Source organism: Osmia bicornis, chromosome 10 (assembly GCF_907164935.1).
Source record: "Osmia bicornis bicornis chromosome 10, iOsmBic2.1, whole genome shotgun sequence".
Lineage (NCBI taxonomy): Eukaryota > Metazoa > Arthropoda > Insecta > Hymenoptera > Megachilidae > Osmia > Osmia bicornis.
The window spans coordinates 5,159,040-5,175,272 of record NC_060225.1 but is presented as its reverse complement, the minus strand read 5'-3'; the positions used below and the strand labels follow the sequence as shown (position 1 = coordinate 5,175,272).

The following is a 16,233-nucleotide window of genomic DNA, read 5'->3' as shown; positions in this document are numbered from 1 at the left end:
AATATTACATATATTGCTTTGAACCATCGCAATAACTAAGTCAGATAGTATTTGACTTCTCTATTACAGACAAACTAAATAAAATTGTTTCGGTATTAAAATATTCTAATTCCACAGTTAAGAACATTTAAAAGCATTCATGTATTTCATAAATATCTATTGAAATATGTGGAATTGAAATGATACTAAAACGCGGAGTACAAGAAGACCTAGCCTAAACTAAATGAAATGAAACAATAAATATGTTACTACTCATGGGTATAATCATACCCATGGTCACTATGTTTGCCAAGCACATATACAACCAGTAGCCCGTGTCGATTCGGACCATTCGTCCTACGACATGATTGGGCACCAGAGGAACCATAAAACATGCGACTCACCGTTCGCAGATATACTCTTCTTCCGACAGTCAAGTAGGAGGATGGACAACACCAGGTAGGAGGCTGCCTTGTAGGAGAAGATTCATCTGTAACAAAAAAGAAGAATTACGGTTAATTTGGAAGATTATCAATTCTTATTGTAATAAAATTATATGTAAAGTTTGATTTTATAAAATATTAGGAATTAAAAAGAAATCTCAATTATCAAGTTGAAATTGTAAATTATTCTATTTTAATAAAAAGCAATTAAGTGACGTACCAAGACGGAAGTCGTGAAGAAAGCCATCATCAGGATATCCAGGAACTCGGCAAAATAAAAAAATTCATCTGTAACAAAACAAAAAACAATTACGGTTAATTTTGCAAATTGTAAATTATTCTATTTGAATTAAAATTAATTAAATAAAGTAATAAGATACTTACACTCTTTCCTTATGGAGCAACGCCCAAGACTCCTCTTCAGTGGTGCACTGACTCTAATACCGATATCAAACAATTAAACAAACAAAATTAAAAATAAAGATAAAGATATAAAGTACTAGTAACGCGACCGTGAATAATTTCCGGCGAATAATTGTAGTGACTCTACTTTCGCGATGAAAAGAGAAAAATCAGAGCCGCGATGCTCTATAAAATATTTTATAATACGCAGCAAACACTGACTCTACTTTCGCGTGATTCCTAATTGTACAAACGCAACTCTATTCAGGGCCAGTTCACCCTTGAAAAAATCAAAACATTGGAACTATGTTCGTACAAACACTGACTCTACCGACCGCCTTGCGCGCGGTCACAACAATTCCTGGAAGAAAAGATTAGTGAGGAGGTTGGGGATGGGTGGAAATATACAAAACAAAACCAACATTCTTCTTATTGAACATTCGGTAAGGAAATACTGTTATGTGTAAATGGAAATATCAACGAACACGAATATTATTGAAGTTGAATATTGATCCTAGATTATCTCGTAATAACAAAATGTATTAAATAATTGTTGATAATTATTCCAATGAATATTACAAGAATAAAAAATCATTGTTAAATACATATAATAAACTATTTTATTAAAGCAGTGGATTTTTGATGTTAAGATTGTAAGCATATTAAAAATTGTTGGAAATTCTATTACGTAGTAATTTATAAATTATCTAATTCTTTTCAATAAGCAAAATCCAATAATTAATCATGCTTAAACAGCATGTGATTTAAAAACGTGATTCTATTTTAATTTAAACTTGCATCGAAAACTGGATATTATAATATAATTACTACGATTTAACAAAAATAGATTGTTTAAAATAATTAATAATTGCAGAAGAGAAGCAATCATTTGCAGTAGAATACGAATTATTTCAATTTTGTTCTAGTTTAAAACAAATGTATTAAAATACTGGACGAAATTATTTAATAAAATGAAAAATTAATTATTCTGTTTCTATGAATTGGTTAAAGAAAAAAAATGTCTCTGATCTTTTCTTTCTTGACTTTGGTAGCAAGTAATTACCAAAAATGCTTACAATTAACAACGACTCAATAAAAGACAAGTGATAATAAATGTTAATAATTGATTAGAATAAATTAAAACAATAAATTCTTAAGAAGTTCTATTTCAAACCCATATCATGGCGTCCTTTCAATATCCATCAAATATCTGTAACAAAAAAGGAATACGAATTTATGTACATAAAATGTAATCAACAATAATAAACGATCGAACTATAATTTATGCAAAATGTTTTAATAGTTACAATGCTCACTTATTACTATACGGGAGGATGCTCTCAACACGTCTTGTCACTTCGACGTTCGCGAGAGAAATGGCGAGACCTTCCTTCCCGACGAAGACCGGTCGGCACCGCTTCGGTATTATTCGGTAATGTTCGTCCCCAGCCGAACCGAAGCCGGTAGACGAACAGATCTCATAATATTACGATGCTTAAGAAAGAACGTTATTAAATATCAAACAGTAAATTGTGTGAAACGATACTAAAATCATTCAATAATGTTTAAGAAATAAACGATATAAAAGGGAAATTAATTGAGATTCTGCTATTCCAACCTCATTGTGTATTCGCGGCAAGAGCAAAAATTTTCAACTCACGTATTATTGAAGAAAACGCGGAATTAATGCCAAAAATCAAGAATCTAGACCTTCCTTCGACTTTTATTTTTGTTTTTTGTACCTCTAACACCCGAAAGACAATTTAATTTAATATTTGAAGATAATTTAATCTTACCTGTTGCAGACGCGTGCAAAACGGACGAAGCTTCGAAGAGCAATGATGCACTGCGCCACGCTCTGCACACTTCACCCGGTAACCGACGAATCTGATTGGTCGAAAAGAGAAGACGCCATAACGGATGACCAATCATAGCCATTGGTAGAAATTTCATATTACTTCGAAACTTTAATACTAAAATAAGGAAATGGTTCGTTGAAAATTATCGAGGCCATATTGAAATAAAATCAAGATTACTTTTTTCAATTTAAAGCACCAAAATATAGAAAAGAAGATAGAAAAAAACATAAGATCTTAATCGAATTTAATAAATTATCATCATAAAAGCAGAATAAATGAGAAAGATGTTATTTAATTCGTATGTATATCGGCAAAATAGGATATAAATTTTCAGCTTACGCATTTCTGAAGACTATGTGAAAATGATGTCAGAAATCATGACTCCGATCTCCTCTTCAACTTTGTTTGTCTCCTCTTATTTGTCTTCTGATTTTTGTATTTTTGATACCTAATACACAATTTAATATGCTGATTCGCGAGCTGCGAATGAACTGCGCTCTACAGAAAAAATGAGGAACTAAATCGTGACGGTCAAGAGAGGTATGTCATGAGTGTGACATGAATGAATTGTATGAATACAGTGTAAATTATACAAAAAACATATAAAAAAGATAGTCAAAATGTATTCAACAAAAACGCCTTCACTAAGAATTGATGAAGCCGACCTTAAGTGTAAAAACGGTTGTGGATTTTACGGAAATGTTGAATGGGAAGGTTATTGTAGCAAATGTCATCGAGAATATTTACAAAAACAGAGATCACAAACAGAATGTAATACTTATGGACAAGGATACGATTTGTACGTTAATTGATTGATTTACATTAAATGATTAAATGCTTGTAGTTAATGTTATTAATGTTTTAGTGCTGCTTCTAATAAAGGTACTGGTAGTGGTCATCAAAAATATGAAGAGAAAAAAGTTCAGCAAGAGAAGAAGTATAAATTGTTAAATATATCTTTTAGAAAGCCAGTTGCAAAAGGTATATAATGTTTAACTTTAATTTTAAGTTACTACAATCTTTGTTTTATAATTTAAAAAACAAGTTTGAAATTAATTTTATTATTTATTTAAATGAATTATCCAAAAAGCTATAATTTTTGGTAAAAGCACAGGGATACCAAGAATTATTTTATGAGTTGATGAAAGATAACTCAGATTTGGAAAAAGTCAAGAATGAAAATCGTGATCTAATAGCAATGATTGCAAAAACACCAGTGGAAAAAGACGTTAGAAAGTGTATGCATTCTTTCATAATTGACATACTTCAAAATAAGGATGTTAAAAGAACAGAAGAACTTTCAGAGATTACACAAAACTTTTATCAAGTATTTGCTAAACGCTTGGAGAATAGTGCAAAATATGCAGGTATAAGAAATTGCAATTGAAGTACAGTAAATTCACACTATATTGCCGATTATGGGACTATAATAATATAAAGAGTGGCAATGCAACAAGAATTTATTGTAATTCAAAATTAAATTAAATTAAAATGTAAAGTCATATTATAGATACTCAAAGAATTTTATCTTTTACTATTATTTCAGATATAGCACCAGAAATTAAAGAAAAATTGTTAGATTATGTAGAAAGATATGCAATGACTTTGCTTTACAGAATCCTCTTTTGTCCTCCCTTTACAAACGACGAGGAAAAGGATTTAGCAATTCAAAACAGGTTTGTATTAGATACAAACAAGGTTAATATGATTCTATATTAACATTATAATAAGATATTTCTACAGAATTCGACAATTAAACTGGGTTAGTGGAAAAAATTTAGAATGTAGGATACATGAAACTAGTTCTGAAGTTAGAGAACTTGTTTATGCTTCCATAACAGGTTTGTTCCAGAAGTATTAAATTAATATCTTAATTTCGAATATTTTTAGTTACTTACTTTTTACTACAGATTTATTAAATATGGATTCTGCAAAAGCTCCACAAGAAAAACTCTCCTGTATTATTTATTGCTGTCGAAATATATTCTTAATGCTGCAACAATCTGTCGGAGGACCTGCATCCGCAGACGAATTTCTTCCAGCGTTAATTTTCATTGTTCTCAAAGCTAATCCTGCTCGTCTTAAAAGTAACATCAATTTTATCACTAGGTTTTGTAACGCAAGTAGATTAATGACTGGAGAAGGTGGATATTACTTTACAAATCTGGTAAAGACTAAAATTTATAATACTTAAATGAATAAAAGAAATGTAATATTAAAGAAACGTACAATATCTTTCAGTGCTGTGCTGTATCCTTTATTGAAAATTTAACAGCCGAGTCGTTAAACATGGATGAGAAAGATTTCAATGCTTATATGTCTGGAGAACGTGTACCTGCCAATACTTGGGAATCTGCTTTAATGATGTGTGAAGTATATATTGAATTTCTTCCTTTCATAACTTTGTGTATCATCCACATAATTTATCAAAATTCTTTATGTAGAGCTTACATTTAATGTGTGAAGACATAACACTCCTTGACGAGATGAAAGCTAAAAATACAGAGATAATGAACGAAGCGCTAAATTTAAAAGAAAAAATGTTACAATTTCAAGAAGAAATAGAATCAGAAGTAAATGAAGTTTTGAACAGAACTCCGTTATTGATTATTCATAGTCAAAGATTACCTACAAATTTAGACTGTGAAGATATCGAAAGTTATCAGTTACCACCTCCAATTATTCCACAAGTAAGTTATTATTCACAATTGATTCAAATTTACTGTAAATAATTAATCGTGATAATTAAAAATTGATTTTAGGTTTGTTCTACTACAATTAATAGTTCCGTGCAACAAACTGATGGAAAGACTTCTTTGATAGAAGATTGTGTTACACCATCTCCTACTTTTGATTTTCCATCCTTCATTGGTGATGACAGCTTTGATGTAAGCAAAGCAGAAGATGAAACTAGTCTTATAAGCTTGGATACCCAAAGCGATTTTAATATTCAGCCGGAGAAATCTACAAGTGAACTAGTATCTACACATCTGAATGTATCTTCAACTACAGATTCACAGAAAGAAGATTATCATGGATTTACTGTTCAGGGTTCAAATATACCTACAATTCCTTGCAGCACAGGAGATTTATCCTTTACTTCGGTAGAAGCAGACTGTGAAAATTATACAGATTATTTTCATAATGTATAAAACAGAATAGTTTATTTGGATGAAACTTTAAAAATGTTTAATTTAGTGTGATAAATTGATTATGCTATAGTATTCATTGTAAAATATATAAATAACTTAAATTTTTCCGATGTTACAAGTCTGTTCTGAAGAAATTTTAAAGTAAGTGTTCAATTTCACAATTTATCTATATAATACTAAGATGATATTTTACTGCACCCATTTTTTCCAGAGCAAACGTAATGGAAGTAAATTATCTCTCCTTTGTAATTTTGAATCAAAGATATTAAAATCTACCTTTCTCAATTTGTTTAAATAATTGTTTAAACAGACTACTGGTAAAAAGATCAAATTTGCTTTTTTTCCTATATCATGTTTAAGGGACATTGCCTGAAAATAAAGTATAAAGATAGAATATTATTTTTCTGTTTATGTATTTTTATTGCAGTATTGTTATAAAAAAATACTTACAGCGTCTAGATGTAGTTTTCCATGGGAAGCAACTTCATGTATTACATCCTTAAGTTCTTTGCTTGATTGACTTTGCAATACAGCTTCTGTAGAAACACTGTGTTTCATTAAAATATCTTGTGGTAACATATTGATTCTTTTTTTGGCATTATAAGGAACTGATCTAAGTAAATTAATAATTCCATGTGCTTTGCCTATATGACTTGCAACATGATCCGCATTAATATTAGTTATACCATGTGCTTCCAATAAAAGATAATAGATAGAAGAAGAACTATGCTCTGCATATTGCTCTATTGCATTCAAGCTATTAAATGAATAATCATAAAGTTTCACTAATCGTACATTAATCAAACGATTGAAATAATGTTTGGAAAGAGGAGACTTCTGTAAAACCTGTAAGTAATCTTGTTACAAATATTACAACTTTTAATTGGTATTATATTTATGATAACATGCTAAACATTATATTGTATTATAATTATGTATTAAAGAGATAGAAAAATAAAATCCTACCCTATATAATTCTAACATAACAGGACTTTTGGGAGGATTTCCTTTGTACGTATTACTCAGTGCATCTGTCCAAAATTTTAATCTCATTTCCCCTATTTTATGATCATGTACTTGGTCTTTTACTTGAGCCACTTCAACATTGAATGCATGAATTGCAAATGCACTGGCTCTAATTTCAGGCGGTAATAATAATGTACATAAAAAGTTTTCATAATCATTTTTTCTGAAAATATTAACAATACAAAATAAAATATATCGTTTTGTTTATCAATAAAAGAATGAATAAAGTTTGATTTTGTAATATTAACAATATTTAAAATAATCATAACATTCATTATCATTGATCGTGGCATACCGAACTAATTCCAAACAATATTCAGCCGGCGTTTGTTTCGGAGTATTCCTTAAATATCTTGATGTTTGAAATAATATATTTAGTTTGAAATAAAGTAATTTTCCTCTCTTAACAAACATGTTTTAAAACATTAACATCTTTCCTAACAGAGAAAATGTAAACACGCTTTGCAATCGATATTAACCTATATTTTATGTAGAATCAACTAAACGAAGTACATAAATACTGTTTTACAAAGTACCGGTTATTTTTAAATCTTTAAAAATATGTTTTACAATCATTTACCGAGACTATTTATAAAGAATTAATTTAATTACTCTATTTTTTTACTAAATTTAATTATAAATATCCCATAGTGCTATATATCCATCTTTTGCAGCTGTAGCCATTATATACTTATCATCATAAGTTTTCATTTTTTGTGTAGAAAAGGTAATATCGTGTACAGTATCCTTATGTTGGTTTAAAACAGCCAGTGGTTTTAAACTTTTCCAAGAAAATATTCTAACTCTGCTATCCCATCCTCCGACTGCTACAATTTTAGCATCCGGTCTTATTGTAATCACAGAAGTGCCAGGATTTTTTAGAATTATCTTGCTTTTATCATGCAATGAATGATTAGATGATAAATTAAATATCTATAAATTAAAAATCTATTTATATAATTTGTTCTTTTTTAAATCATTCCTTGTTTTTTCAGTTGTTACCTGTATTTGATCAGAGGGCCCTCCAATAATACCTTTCATCAAAACAGTATCAAAATCCAATGACATTGGGCAGGATTCTATTGTAAGAGAACTTAAACTACTTTTGTTCCGAATATCCCATAGTATTAACTTTCCTCCTTCATAGCCAACAAGCACCAATTTTTCATTTCTCAATGGTTTAATCACCATTACTTCTCCAAGTTTTTCAAAGTTTGAAGAATTTAATTTCAATTCTACATTAAAAGTATTTAAAGATAATAGTCCAATAGTGGATTCCTTGAGTGGTACAAGTATTTCATTTTCAGAAAATGTTTGAAACCTGCCATGGATATGATAAAGAGTTACCTTGCTTTATTTCTATATACATGTATGTATATGTTTATTTATACCTGCAATAATGATAAAAGTCTATGTCAATCGATTTGTTTAGGACCCATTGACTTTCTGTCCTTTTATATTCCTTTATTAAACCATTTTTGTGTTGTATAAATAAGTTATCGTTACTTAAACTTTGCAAACATAAACAAGAGTCCTGTTCTGATTTAATCTGATATATCTCTCGATTTGTCTTTAACAGAAGGAACAATTATTTTATTTGTTTATCCAATACCCAATAGGAATGTATTATAGCAAGAAATCCAATATTAAAATGCTTCATTTACATTTAAATCCCAAATATGAACATTGCCAGCAGCTGTACCTGCATAAAGACTTTCTACATCAGAAGTTACTTGGAAAAGAATACAATGAATACAACCCATATCACCACGAAGAAGATATTTTGGATCTGGAGGAAGCATCGCCATTGCAATAAATTTTCTGTAATAACAATTGCATATAATTAATTTCTTCAGCTTCCAGGAATTTATTTATAAACATGTACAGAAATACATATACAAAAAATAACAGTGTATTCAGTTATATCTAAATTGATTAATAGGTTACATATATTAAAAAGATAGTAAATTAATGTTTTTGAACCTTTTACAATGTTTGACAACAGTATTCTGACCACGTGCAACTATTTACTTGGTGGAGGCGCCCTCCCACAAAAGAAGTTACTGCCAGCGCTATCTAATAACCCAAGGCTGAACTATAATAAAATAGTTGAACTTAGCCGGTATCTTATTAGATGGCATTGATAGTAACATCTTCTGAGTACCGACGAGATACTGTCGTCTCGTCGGTGGTACCGCGTACCCTCAAAATGACCATCCTTCGGTAACAAAGGCCTGTCCAGTCTTCTACTATCTATAGTCATTGTATGAGCAGAAAGTGAAAAGGGGGCTGTAGAGGGATACCACATTGGTGGTGAAAGAACCTTGAATGCAGCTGAGATGCGCGAAACAAGTTGTATATTTTCTTGCGACGGGGACTATAGGAGGCCCTCCTAAAGAGGGGTGTTCTCTGTAGTTATACGCCGACTCCCAAGATTGAAAACGATTGGTGGGAGGCTCCTTCCTCTGTATTTCCTTCCTAATCAAGAAAAATTTACATTGTACATGAATGTATACATACAGTAATCATTTGTATGTATCCACCAACTGATTGTAAACTGGTGTATTGTTCATAATAAATGAAACATATAGTTGCACAGTTCACGTAACATTATGTTTGATTATGTTCCAGGTAAGCTCCATTGTCAAATGAAAATGTAAGGTTACGGAGGGAACTTCATTTTGGCTTAGAATGGCTATTATCAGTTTAATAATTATCTTGACTGCGTGTTTTTTCAGACTTGTTCTCTTCTCTGATGGTAAGTAATATTCTTTCATTCGAAATATTATTTCAACATCCACCCATGTTCCATTCATTTTTTCGTCTTATAAACTAATTGAAAACTTTGTTATAATGCAGAAACATTTTCACAGTACGAATTACTATTTTTAGGATCGCCAACGCTTCTCTTTGTCACACAGAAGGATATTAAAATGGCAAATGCCTCTCGTACTAACAAAGTAACTACTATTATAAAAGATCTCTCCGAAGGTGCAGCCATAGATTTTTATTTTGAGCACGATTTGGTATGTTGGTCGGATAGTGGTTTAGAAATAATTCAATGTGTTCAAACGAATGGGACGCACATGGGTGAAAGAACAATTGTAGTAAATTCTAGTTTAATCTCTCCGGATGGTTTAGCCTGCGATTGGTATACAGGAAAATTATATTGGACAGATGGAGAAAAGAACAGAATAGAAGTGACCAGCATCGATGGACGTCACAGAAAAGTCCTTTTTTGGACTGATATTTATCAACCGAGAGCTATTGCTCTTGTGCCAATGAGGAGCATACTATTTTGGACAGATTGGGGTGATGTACCTAAAATAGAAAGAGCCGCGATGAACGGCGATCCGTCGACGAGAGAAGTGATCATTTCCGATGATATATTTTGGCCGAACGGTCTAACCGTAGATTATGAAAATGAATTGGTTTATTGGGTAGATGGAAGACTGAAATTTATCGCGGTAATGGATTATTATGGAAAGAACAGACGGAAAGTGGTAGAGCAAGGATTAGATTATCCTTTCGCGGTGACATTTTTTGATCACAAATTATATTGGACCGATTGGAAAACATGGTGTGTACATTCGTACGATGTGCGACAATATCAAGCGCATCCTAGAGAATTGTTACACGGAGAATATATCCCTGGTGATATAGAAGTTTGGGATATTAGGAGACAACCACGCGGTAATCATCCGTGTGAAAAAAATAACGGAAACTGTTCGCATTTGTGTCTTTTAAGTATGACAGAACCTGGATATACTTGCGCCTGTCCAACAGGCGTTAAATTGGTGGACAACTTAACATGTGCGGAAGGGCCAGAAGAATTACTATTAATAGTTCAAAGAAACGAAATTTGTCGAATATCATTGGATTCTCCTGATTATACCAATTTTGTACTACCATTAACAGGTATATCTTTTTATATCATAATATTATGACTGCTATGGAAATAACTAATAATAATTTCTTCCAGGAATTAAACATGCAATAGCAATAGATTTTGATCCTGTACAAGAGATGCTTTACTGGACCGACGAAGAAGCTCGTGCGATACGCAGAGCTTCATTGGACGGTACTAATCAAGAAAATATTATAACTACCGAAGTGGGGAATCCTGATGGGATAGCTGTTGATTGGCTAGCTAGGAATCTTTATTGGACTGATACAGGAACAGATCGAATAGAAGTGGCTCGATTGAATGGTACAAGTAGAAAGGTGTTAATAAATGAGGATCTAATTGAACCTAGAGCGATCGCTTTAGCTCCGGAGCATGGATGGATGTTTTGGACAGATTGGAACGAGAAACGACCGAAAATAGAGCGTAGTAATCTTGATGGAACGGAACGTACCCTTTTAGTAACTAAAGATATTGTTTGGCCGAATGGAATTGCATTAGATCTTGCAAGATGGAAAATTTATTGGTGCGACGCGAAGACGGACAAAATTGAAGTGTGCAATATGGATGGGACAGATAGGAGAGAAGTGATTACAGATAATCTTCCGCATCTTTTTGGATTGAGTCTGTTAGGAGATTATTTATACTGGACTGACTGGCAAAGACGAAGCGTGGATAGGGCGCATAAACTTACAGGCGGTGAAAGGGAAGTAATCGTTGATCAGGTTCCAAATGTCATGGGTTTGAAAGCGGTTCATTTAGGAAAAGTAAATGGTACAAATCCTTGTGTAAAAAATAACGGTGGTTGTAGTCATTTATGCTTAAATCGACCAGAAAATAAATATGTATGCGCTTGTCAAATTGGATACGAGCTAACGAAAGATAAAAAAACTTGCGTCGTTCCTGATGCATTTATGTTATTCGCAAGAAAAGGGAACATTGGGAGAATTAGTATCGAAAATGCAAATAATGACAACATCATTCCATTGACTGGTGTTAGAGATGCAAGGTAAATTTTATATTTACAAACGATAATGTTTATTGTATTAAATGTTTATCATACATGTTTGTTATTTGCACTAGCGCCTTGGATTTTAATATAGCAGACAATCGTATTTATTGGACAGATGTTAAGTTAAAAACAATCACGAGGGCTTTTATAAATGGTTCCGATATGGAACGAGTTGTTGATCTTGGCTTAGAAACACCTGAAGGATTGGCAATTGATTGGATTGCTCATAATTTATATTGGAGCGATACTGGTACTCGAAGAATAGAGATGGTTCGATTAAAAGGTTGTAGTAGGAAAGTTCTTATTTGGAGTAATATCATTGAACCTAGATGCTTGGCTCTCGATCCAAGAAGAGGGTAATTATCCTATATTAATTTTTCAATTAAATTTTCAAAACATCTTAATTCGGAAGCTTAAAAAATTAATCTTTTGTTTTATTTACAAGCTATATGTATTGGACTGAATGGGGAAATTCTGGAAGCATAGAAAGATCTTTCTTAGATGGTACCAATCGTGAGGTAATACTTTCTAATATCGGAAAAGCAAATGGTCTAACAATCGACCATTCAGCACGGAAATTGTATTGGGCAGATTTATCAACTCCTGCCATCGATAGTTTTGATTTACACACGAGAAAAAGAAATGCGGTTATAACACAAAATATCGTGTATCCGTTCAGTATTACTCAATATCAAGATTATATTTATTGGACAGATTGGAATACAGGTATTAAAAAAATAATTAATATTTATAATGAATTTCCATTTTGTTTTCTAATATTATTTTCTTATTCTTTTAATCAACAGGCGACATAGAGAAAGCTAATAAAACAACCGGAGTAAATAGAGTGAAAATACATAATAAATTAGAATCTGTGACAGACTTGTTAGTTTACCATGCTTCTAGACAAGCAGGCTGGAATCCTTGCGCAGTAACAAATGGCAATTGCAGCCATCTTTGTATAGCTTTGCCTGGAGAAAATGAAAGTATATCTAATTCTGTTAAATGCGATTGCCCTACTCATTATAATTTGGGGGAAGACAACGAAACTTGTATTGGTTGGTATATTTAAATTCCTTATAATATTAATTATCATTTTTAAATGTAGTAATTTATTATTTCATTTATAGGACCAAAGAATTTCATGATGTATAGTTTGCGCAATGCAATTTATCGTTTTCTTCCCGATACTAATGATTGTCCAGATGTAGTTCTGCGGATTCAAGGTCTAAAGAATGTACGATCCATAGAATTCGATCCTATAACTCAACACATTTATTGGATCGATGGTCGAACTTTGTCTATCAGAAAAACATTGGAAAATAAAACCCACTCTAGCATAATGGTTTCTGGAAATTCCGGACACCCCGTCGATCTTGCTATAGATTCCTTGGGAAGACTGTTATTCTGGTCTTGTGCTGTAAACGATGCGATTAATGTTACAAAACTTGATAATGGTTCCGCTTTGGGCGTTGTAGTTAAAGGTGATGGAGAAAAACCAAGAAATATTGCGATACATTCAGAAAAGAGACTACTCTTTTGGACAGATGTTGGAAGAAAGATGAGAATAATGCGTAGCAAAATGGACGGAAAAGAAAGAGTTGTAGTAGCAACTGATCTTGAAGCACCGACAGGTATCGCGGTTGATGCCGCTTCAAATATCGTATACTGGGTACATGGAAATCAGATTGAATGCGCCGACTTCGATGGAAATAATAGAAGGGTTTTGGTTTCTCCTATTGGAAAAGGATCAACTGTTTATTTATCTGTATTTTTTGATTACGTTTATTGGTTCGATAGAGAAACATCAAACCTGGAACGTGTTAATAAATTTGGAAGCGGAAGAAAAATAATTATGAACAAAGTACTTACAGATCTAATTACAATAAATACTCCACAAGAAGATGTGATGAAAACACACATTTGTAGCCCCTTTCGTGATCACGGTGGATGTTCTCATTTTTGTATTGGAACCACTTCTTCTAGGTAACATTAAAATATTTTCTTTCACACGTTGTTGATATAAATTTTCTAATAAAATATGATGTTATTTACAGATGTTCTTGTCCAAAGTCATTGGTTTTATCTGAAGATGAAAAGACATGTAGAGCTGCTCCAGCTTGTGGATCGGATCATTTTACTTGTGCTGCTCCTAGTTCTACCGTAGCAAAAGATTGTATACCTGCAACATGGAAATGTGACGGTCAAACGGATTGTCCTGATGGAAGTGACGAATTAGGTTGTCCAGCTTGTAGTCGTGAACAATTCAAATGTCAAAGTGGTCATTGCATTGGTAATAAAAAGATTGAAATACAAATTTAAGGAAAATTAAAAATAATGAATATAATGTATATGTATAAGATATTATTAAATATTTTAGATATGGCTTGGGTATGCGACGGAACAGCTCAGTGTCACGACGGTCTCGACGAAGCTCATTGCTGCCGTCCTGGTCAATTTCAGTGTATCGGGAACCGCGTTTGTATCTCTGGTTCTGCACTTTGTGATGGTTGGGATGATTGTGCCGATGGTAGCGACGAACATGCATCAGCGTGTACACCTGCAAATAATCCTCGTCAAGAAAATAATTCATTAGAACCTGGAAAAATCACCTATGTCATTATTGTACCTATCGGATTAATTGTAACAATCGCTACAATTGCTTCCGGATTTTATTACTGCAGAAGAAAATTTATAAATAACGAGGAATTACCAGATATATTACATGATTCAGCTGGTGATCCTTTATCGCCAAAGCCAACAAGATTAGTGAAACCAATGTTTGCACAGAAAAACTGTAGAAAAGATTTAAAAATGGGAATGGAGACTGTAAGAATGTCAATGTTGAATGGGAGTAGTATTGGATCAAGTTATGACCGAAGTCATATAACTGGTAAGTTTCTTTCTTATAATTAGTGTAATAAAATACTAATCTGAATTGTTATTTAAGGGGCATCGAGTTCAACCCGTGGTAGTTCTGCGGGGGGTTATCCGCAAGAAACATTGAACCCACCTCCGAGTCCAGCAACAACAGCCAACTCTACTAGATGTTCAAGCAGTAATGCATCGAGGTATAAACCTTATAGACATTACAGAAGCATAAATCAACCACCCCCTCCGACGCCATGCAGTACAGATGTTTGTGACGAGTCGGATACCAATTATCCAGCAAGATATCGGTATGAAAGTGAACCTTATCCTCCTCCTCCTACCCCAAGATCTGTTTATCAGAGCGATGCAGGGATTAGTTGCCCTCCATCCCCTAGTTCCAGATCTTCAACATATTTTAGTCCTCTTCCACCACCCCCTTCTCCTGTTCCTTAAACTCATTAAAACCTTTTAGGATCTTATTTTCCAAAGAATCAATGTTTTCTATTCATTCTTGGAAACAATTATTATATACCATTGTGCCTCGAAAACGCTGTAAATATTGTAACAATGTATAAAAACTGTATATGATTTTTAGCCGTTAAGACATATATAAGTTGTTTAAGAAAAAGTTTTTTTGTATCAATACTATTTTTTAGGTTTTTTAAATATATAAAATTTATTCTAGCAATATAAGTATGCATAATTATACAGGAGAATTTAATTATGTAAATTTGAAATTTACAACCAAAACATATCAGATTTGTATAACAAATTACAGTAATAAGTGTAATAATAGTTTAACATTTTTTAAGATAGCTAAAAAGAATTGAAAATTATTTCTAACGAGAATGAAATCAAAATAATAGTAATGAATCGTCTAATTAAAAAATACTTAAATTTCTGTATTTATTTGCATTATTCTATAAGAATTAACGAAAGTAGGAAAAGTTATGTTACAATTATCAGATAATTACATAAAATGCAAAGTAATACAGTTCCTGCAATTCGTAACGGACTGTGCCATAAAATATGTAGGATATTTAGTAAATTAAATTCAAAATTCAAATATATTTGTACATATATATATGCAAGATGTCCGGGTGATTCCCAGCAGTTTATTCTACAAATAAAAATATGAAGAAAAATGGTATATAAAGGTCGGTTATAAACAAATTTAAACAACTATTGCAGAGGACTGGTCTTTTGTCACTTGAGTTCATCATACAACATTTTTTCTTATTTTTATCTATAAAATATCTTTTCGTATTTTGTTGGGAATAACTTGGTGCAACCTGTATAAGTTGGTTTATATTGTACATTATCATACAAAATGTATAATATAAAACGTATTACGATTACGAGAATGGTTTTTTACCTCGCACTGCCATTACACAAGACTCGAGGAAATTATTCAATTATTGTCCTTGTTTGGCATTAAAGACTGAAATAATTCTTCTATATTTTTTTTACATTTACAACAAAAAATGTATTGTCATATGTAGTATAATTGTATAAAGGAATAAAACTTTTGTTACATATTTTATACGATACTTATTATTCTATCTATTAAATATTATGTTCCCTA

The 16,233-nt window shown here is 32.0% G+C and overlaps 4 protein-coding genes and 1 long non-coding RNA gene across 11 annotated transcripts; 3 read left to right on the top strand and 2 right to left on the bottom strand.

Moving 5' to 3' along the window:
• The first annotated feature begins 3,185 nt into the window (after positions 1-3,185).
• On the top strand, positions 3,186-5,876 carry LOC114873879 (rab5 GDP/GTP exchange factor). Of its 5 annotated transcripts, none has more exons than XM_029182640.2 (9): positions 3,186-3,482; positions 3,566-3,664; positions 3,793-4,050; positions 4,230-4,359; positions 4,415-4,524; positions 4,594-4,850; positions 4,925-5,056; positions 5,128-5,373; positions 5,446-5,876. In XM_029182640.2, exons 1-9 carry the CDS (start codon positions 3,338-3,340, stop codon positions 5,833-5,835), a joined length of 1,767 nt encoding a protein of 588 aa, XP_029038473.1. In that variant the 5' UTR covers positions 3,186-3,337; the 3' UTR covers positions 5,836-5,876. The 5 variants fall into 5 exon arrangements, with proteins under 5 accessions (XP_029038473.1, XP_046143379.1, XP_029038472.1 ...); XM_046287423.1 differs by having other exon boundaries at positions 3,549-3,664; XM_029182639.2 differs by having other exon boundaries at positions 3,187-3,482; positions 3,549-3,664; positions 4,427-4,524.
• LOC114873884 (NADH dehydrogenase (ubiquinone) complex I, assembly factor 6) lies at positions 5,856-7,441 on the bottom strand. Its single transcript, XM_029182648.2, has 4 exons — positions 7,157-7,441; positions 6,802-7,024; positions 6,286-6,681; positions 5,856-6,204 (listed from the first exon to the last, which is right to left on the bottom strand). The coding sequence occupies exons 1-4, from the start codon at positions 7,273-7,275 to the stop codon at positions 6,025-6,027; spliced, it is 918 nt and encodes a 305-aa protein (XP_029038481.1). The 5' UTR covers positions 7,276-7,441; the 3' UTR covers positions 5,856-6,024.
• A 44-nt stretch (positions 7,442-7,485) lies between these two features.
• Positions 7,486-8,918, bottom strand: LOC114873882 (guanine nucleotide-binding protein subunit beta-like protein 1). Its single transcript, XM_029182643.2, has 5 exons — positions 8,845-8,918; positions 8,526-8,682; positions 8,253-8,431; positions 7,864-8,182; positions 7,486-7,794 (listed from the first exon to the last, which is right to left on the bottom strand). Exons 2-5 carry the CDS (start codon positions 8,667-8,669, stop codon positions 7,492-7,494), a joined length of 945 nt encoding a protein of 314 aa, XP_029038476.1. The 5' UTR covers positions 8,670-8,682; positions 8,845-8,918; the 3' UTR covers positions 7,486-7,491.
• LOC114873885 lies at positions 7,506-8,235 on the top strand. The gene is made up of 3 exons (XR_003789007.1): positions 7,506-7,588; positions 7,857-7,945; positions 8,169-8,235. It is a non-coding gene; the product is annotated as an uncharacterized LOC114873885 (long non-coding RNA).
• Positions 8,919-9,154: 236 nt separating the features above from the next.
• On the top strand, positions 9,155-16,191 carry LOC114873878 (low-density lipoprotein receptor-related protein 6). Of its 3 annotated transcripts, none has more exons than XM_029182637.2 (11): positions 9,155-9,392; positions 9,493-9,619; positions 9,754-10,779; positions 10,844-11,774; positions 11,849-12,133; positions 12,223-12,503; positions 12,584-12,835; positions 12,908-13,763; positions 13,835-14,070; positions 14,158-14,670; positions 14,728-16,191. In XM_029182637.2, the coding sequence occupies exons 2-11, from the start codon at positions 9,553-9,555 to the stop codon at positions 15,099-15,101; spliced, it is 4,821 nt and encodes a 1,606-aa protein (XP_029038470.2). In that variant the 5' UTR covers positions 9,155-9,392; positions 9,493-9,552; the 3' UTR covers positions 15,102-16,191. The 3 variants fall into 3 exon arrangements, with proteins under 3 accessions (XP_029038470.2, XP_046143284.1, XP_029038471.2); XM_029182638.2 differs by lacking the exon at positions 9,155-9,392 and adding an exon at positions 9,416-9,492 and having other exon boundaries at positions 9,600-9,619; XM_046287328.1 differs by lacking the exon at positions 9,155-9,392 and having other exon boundaries at positions 9,399-9,619.
• The last annotated feature ends 42 nt before the right edge of the window (positions 16,192-16,233 follow it).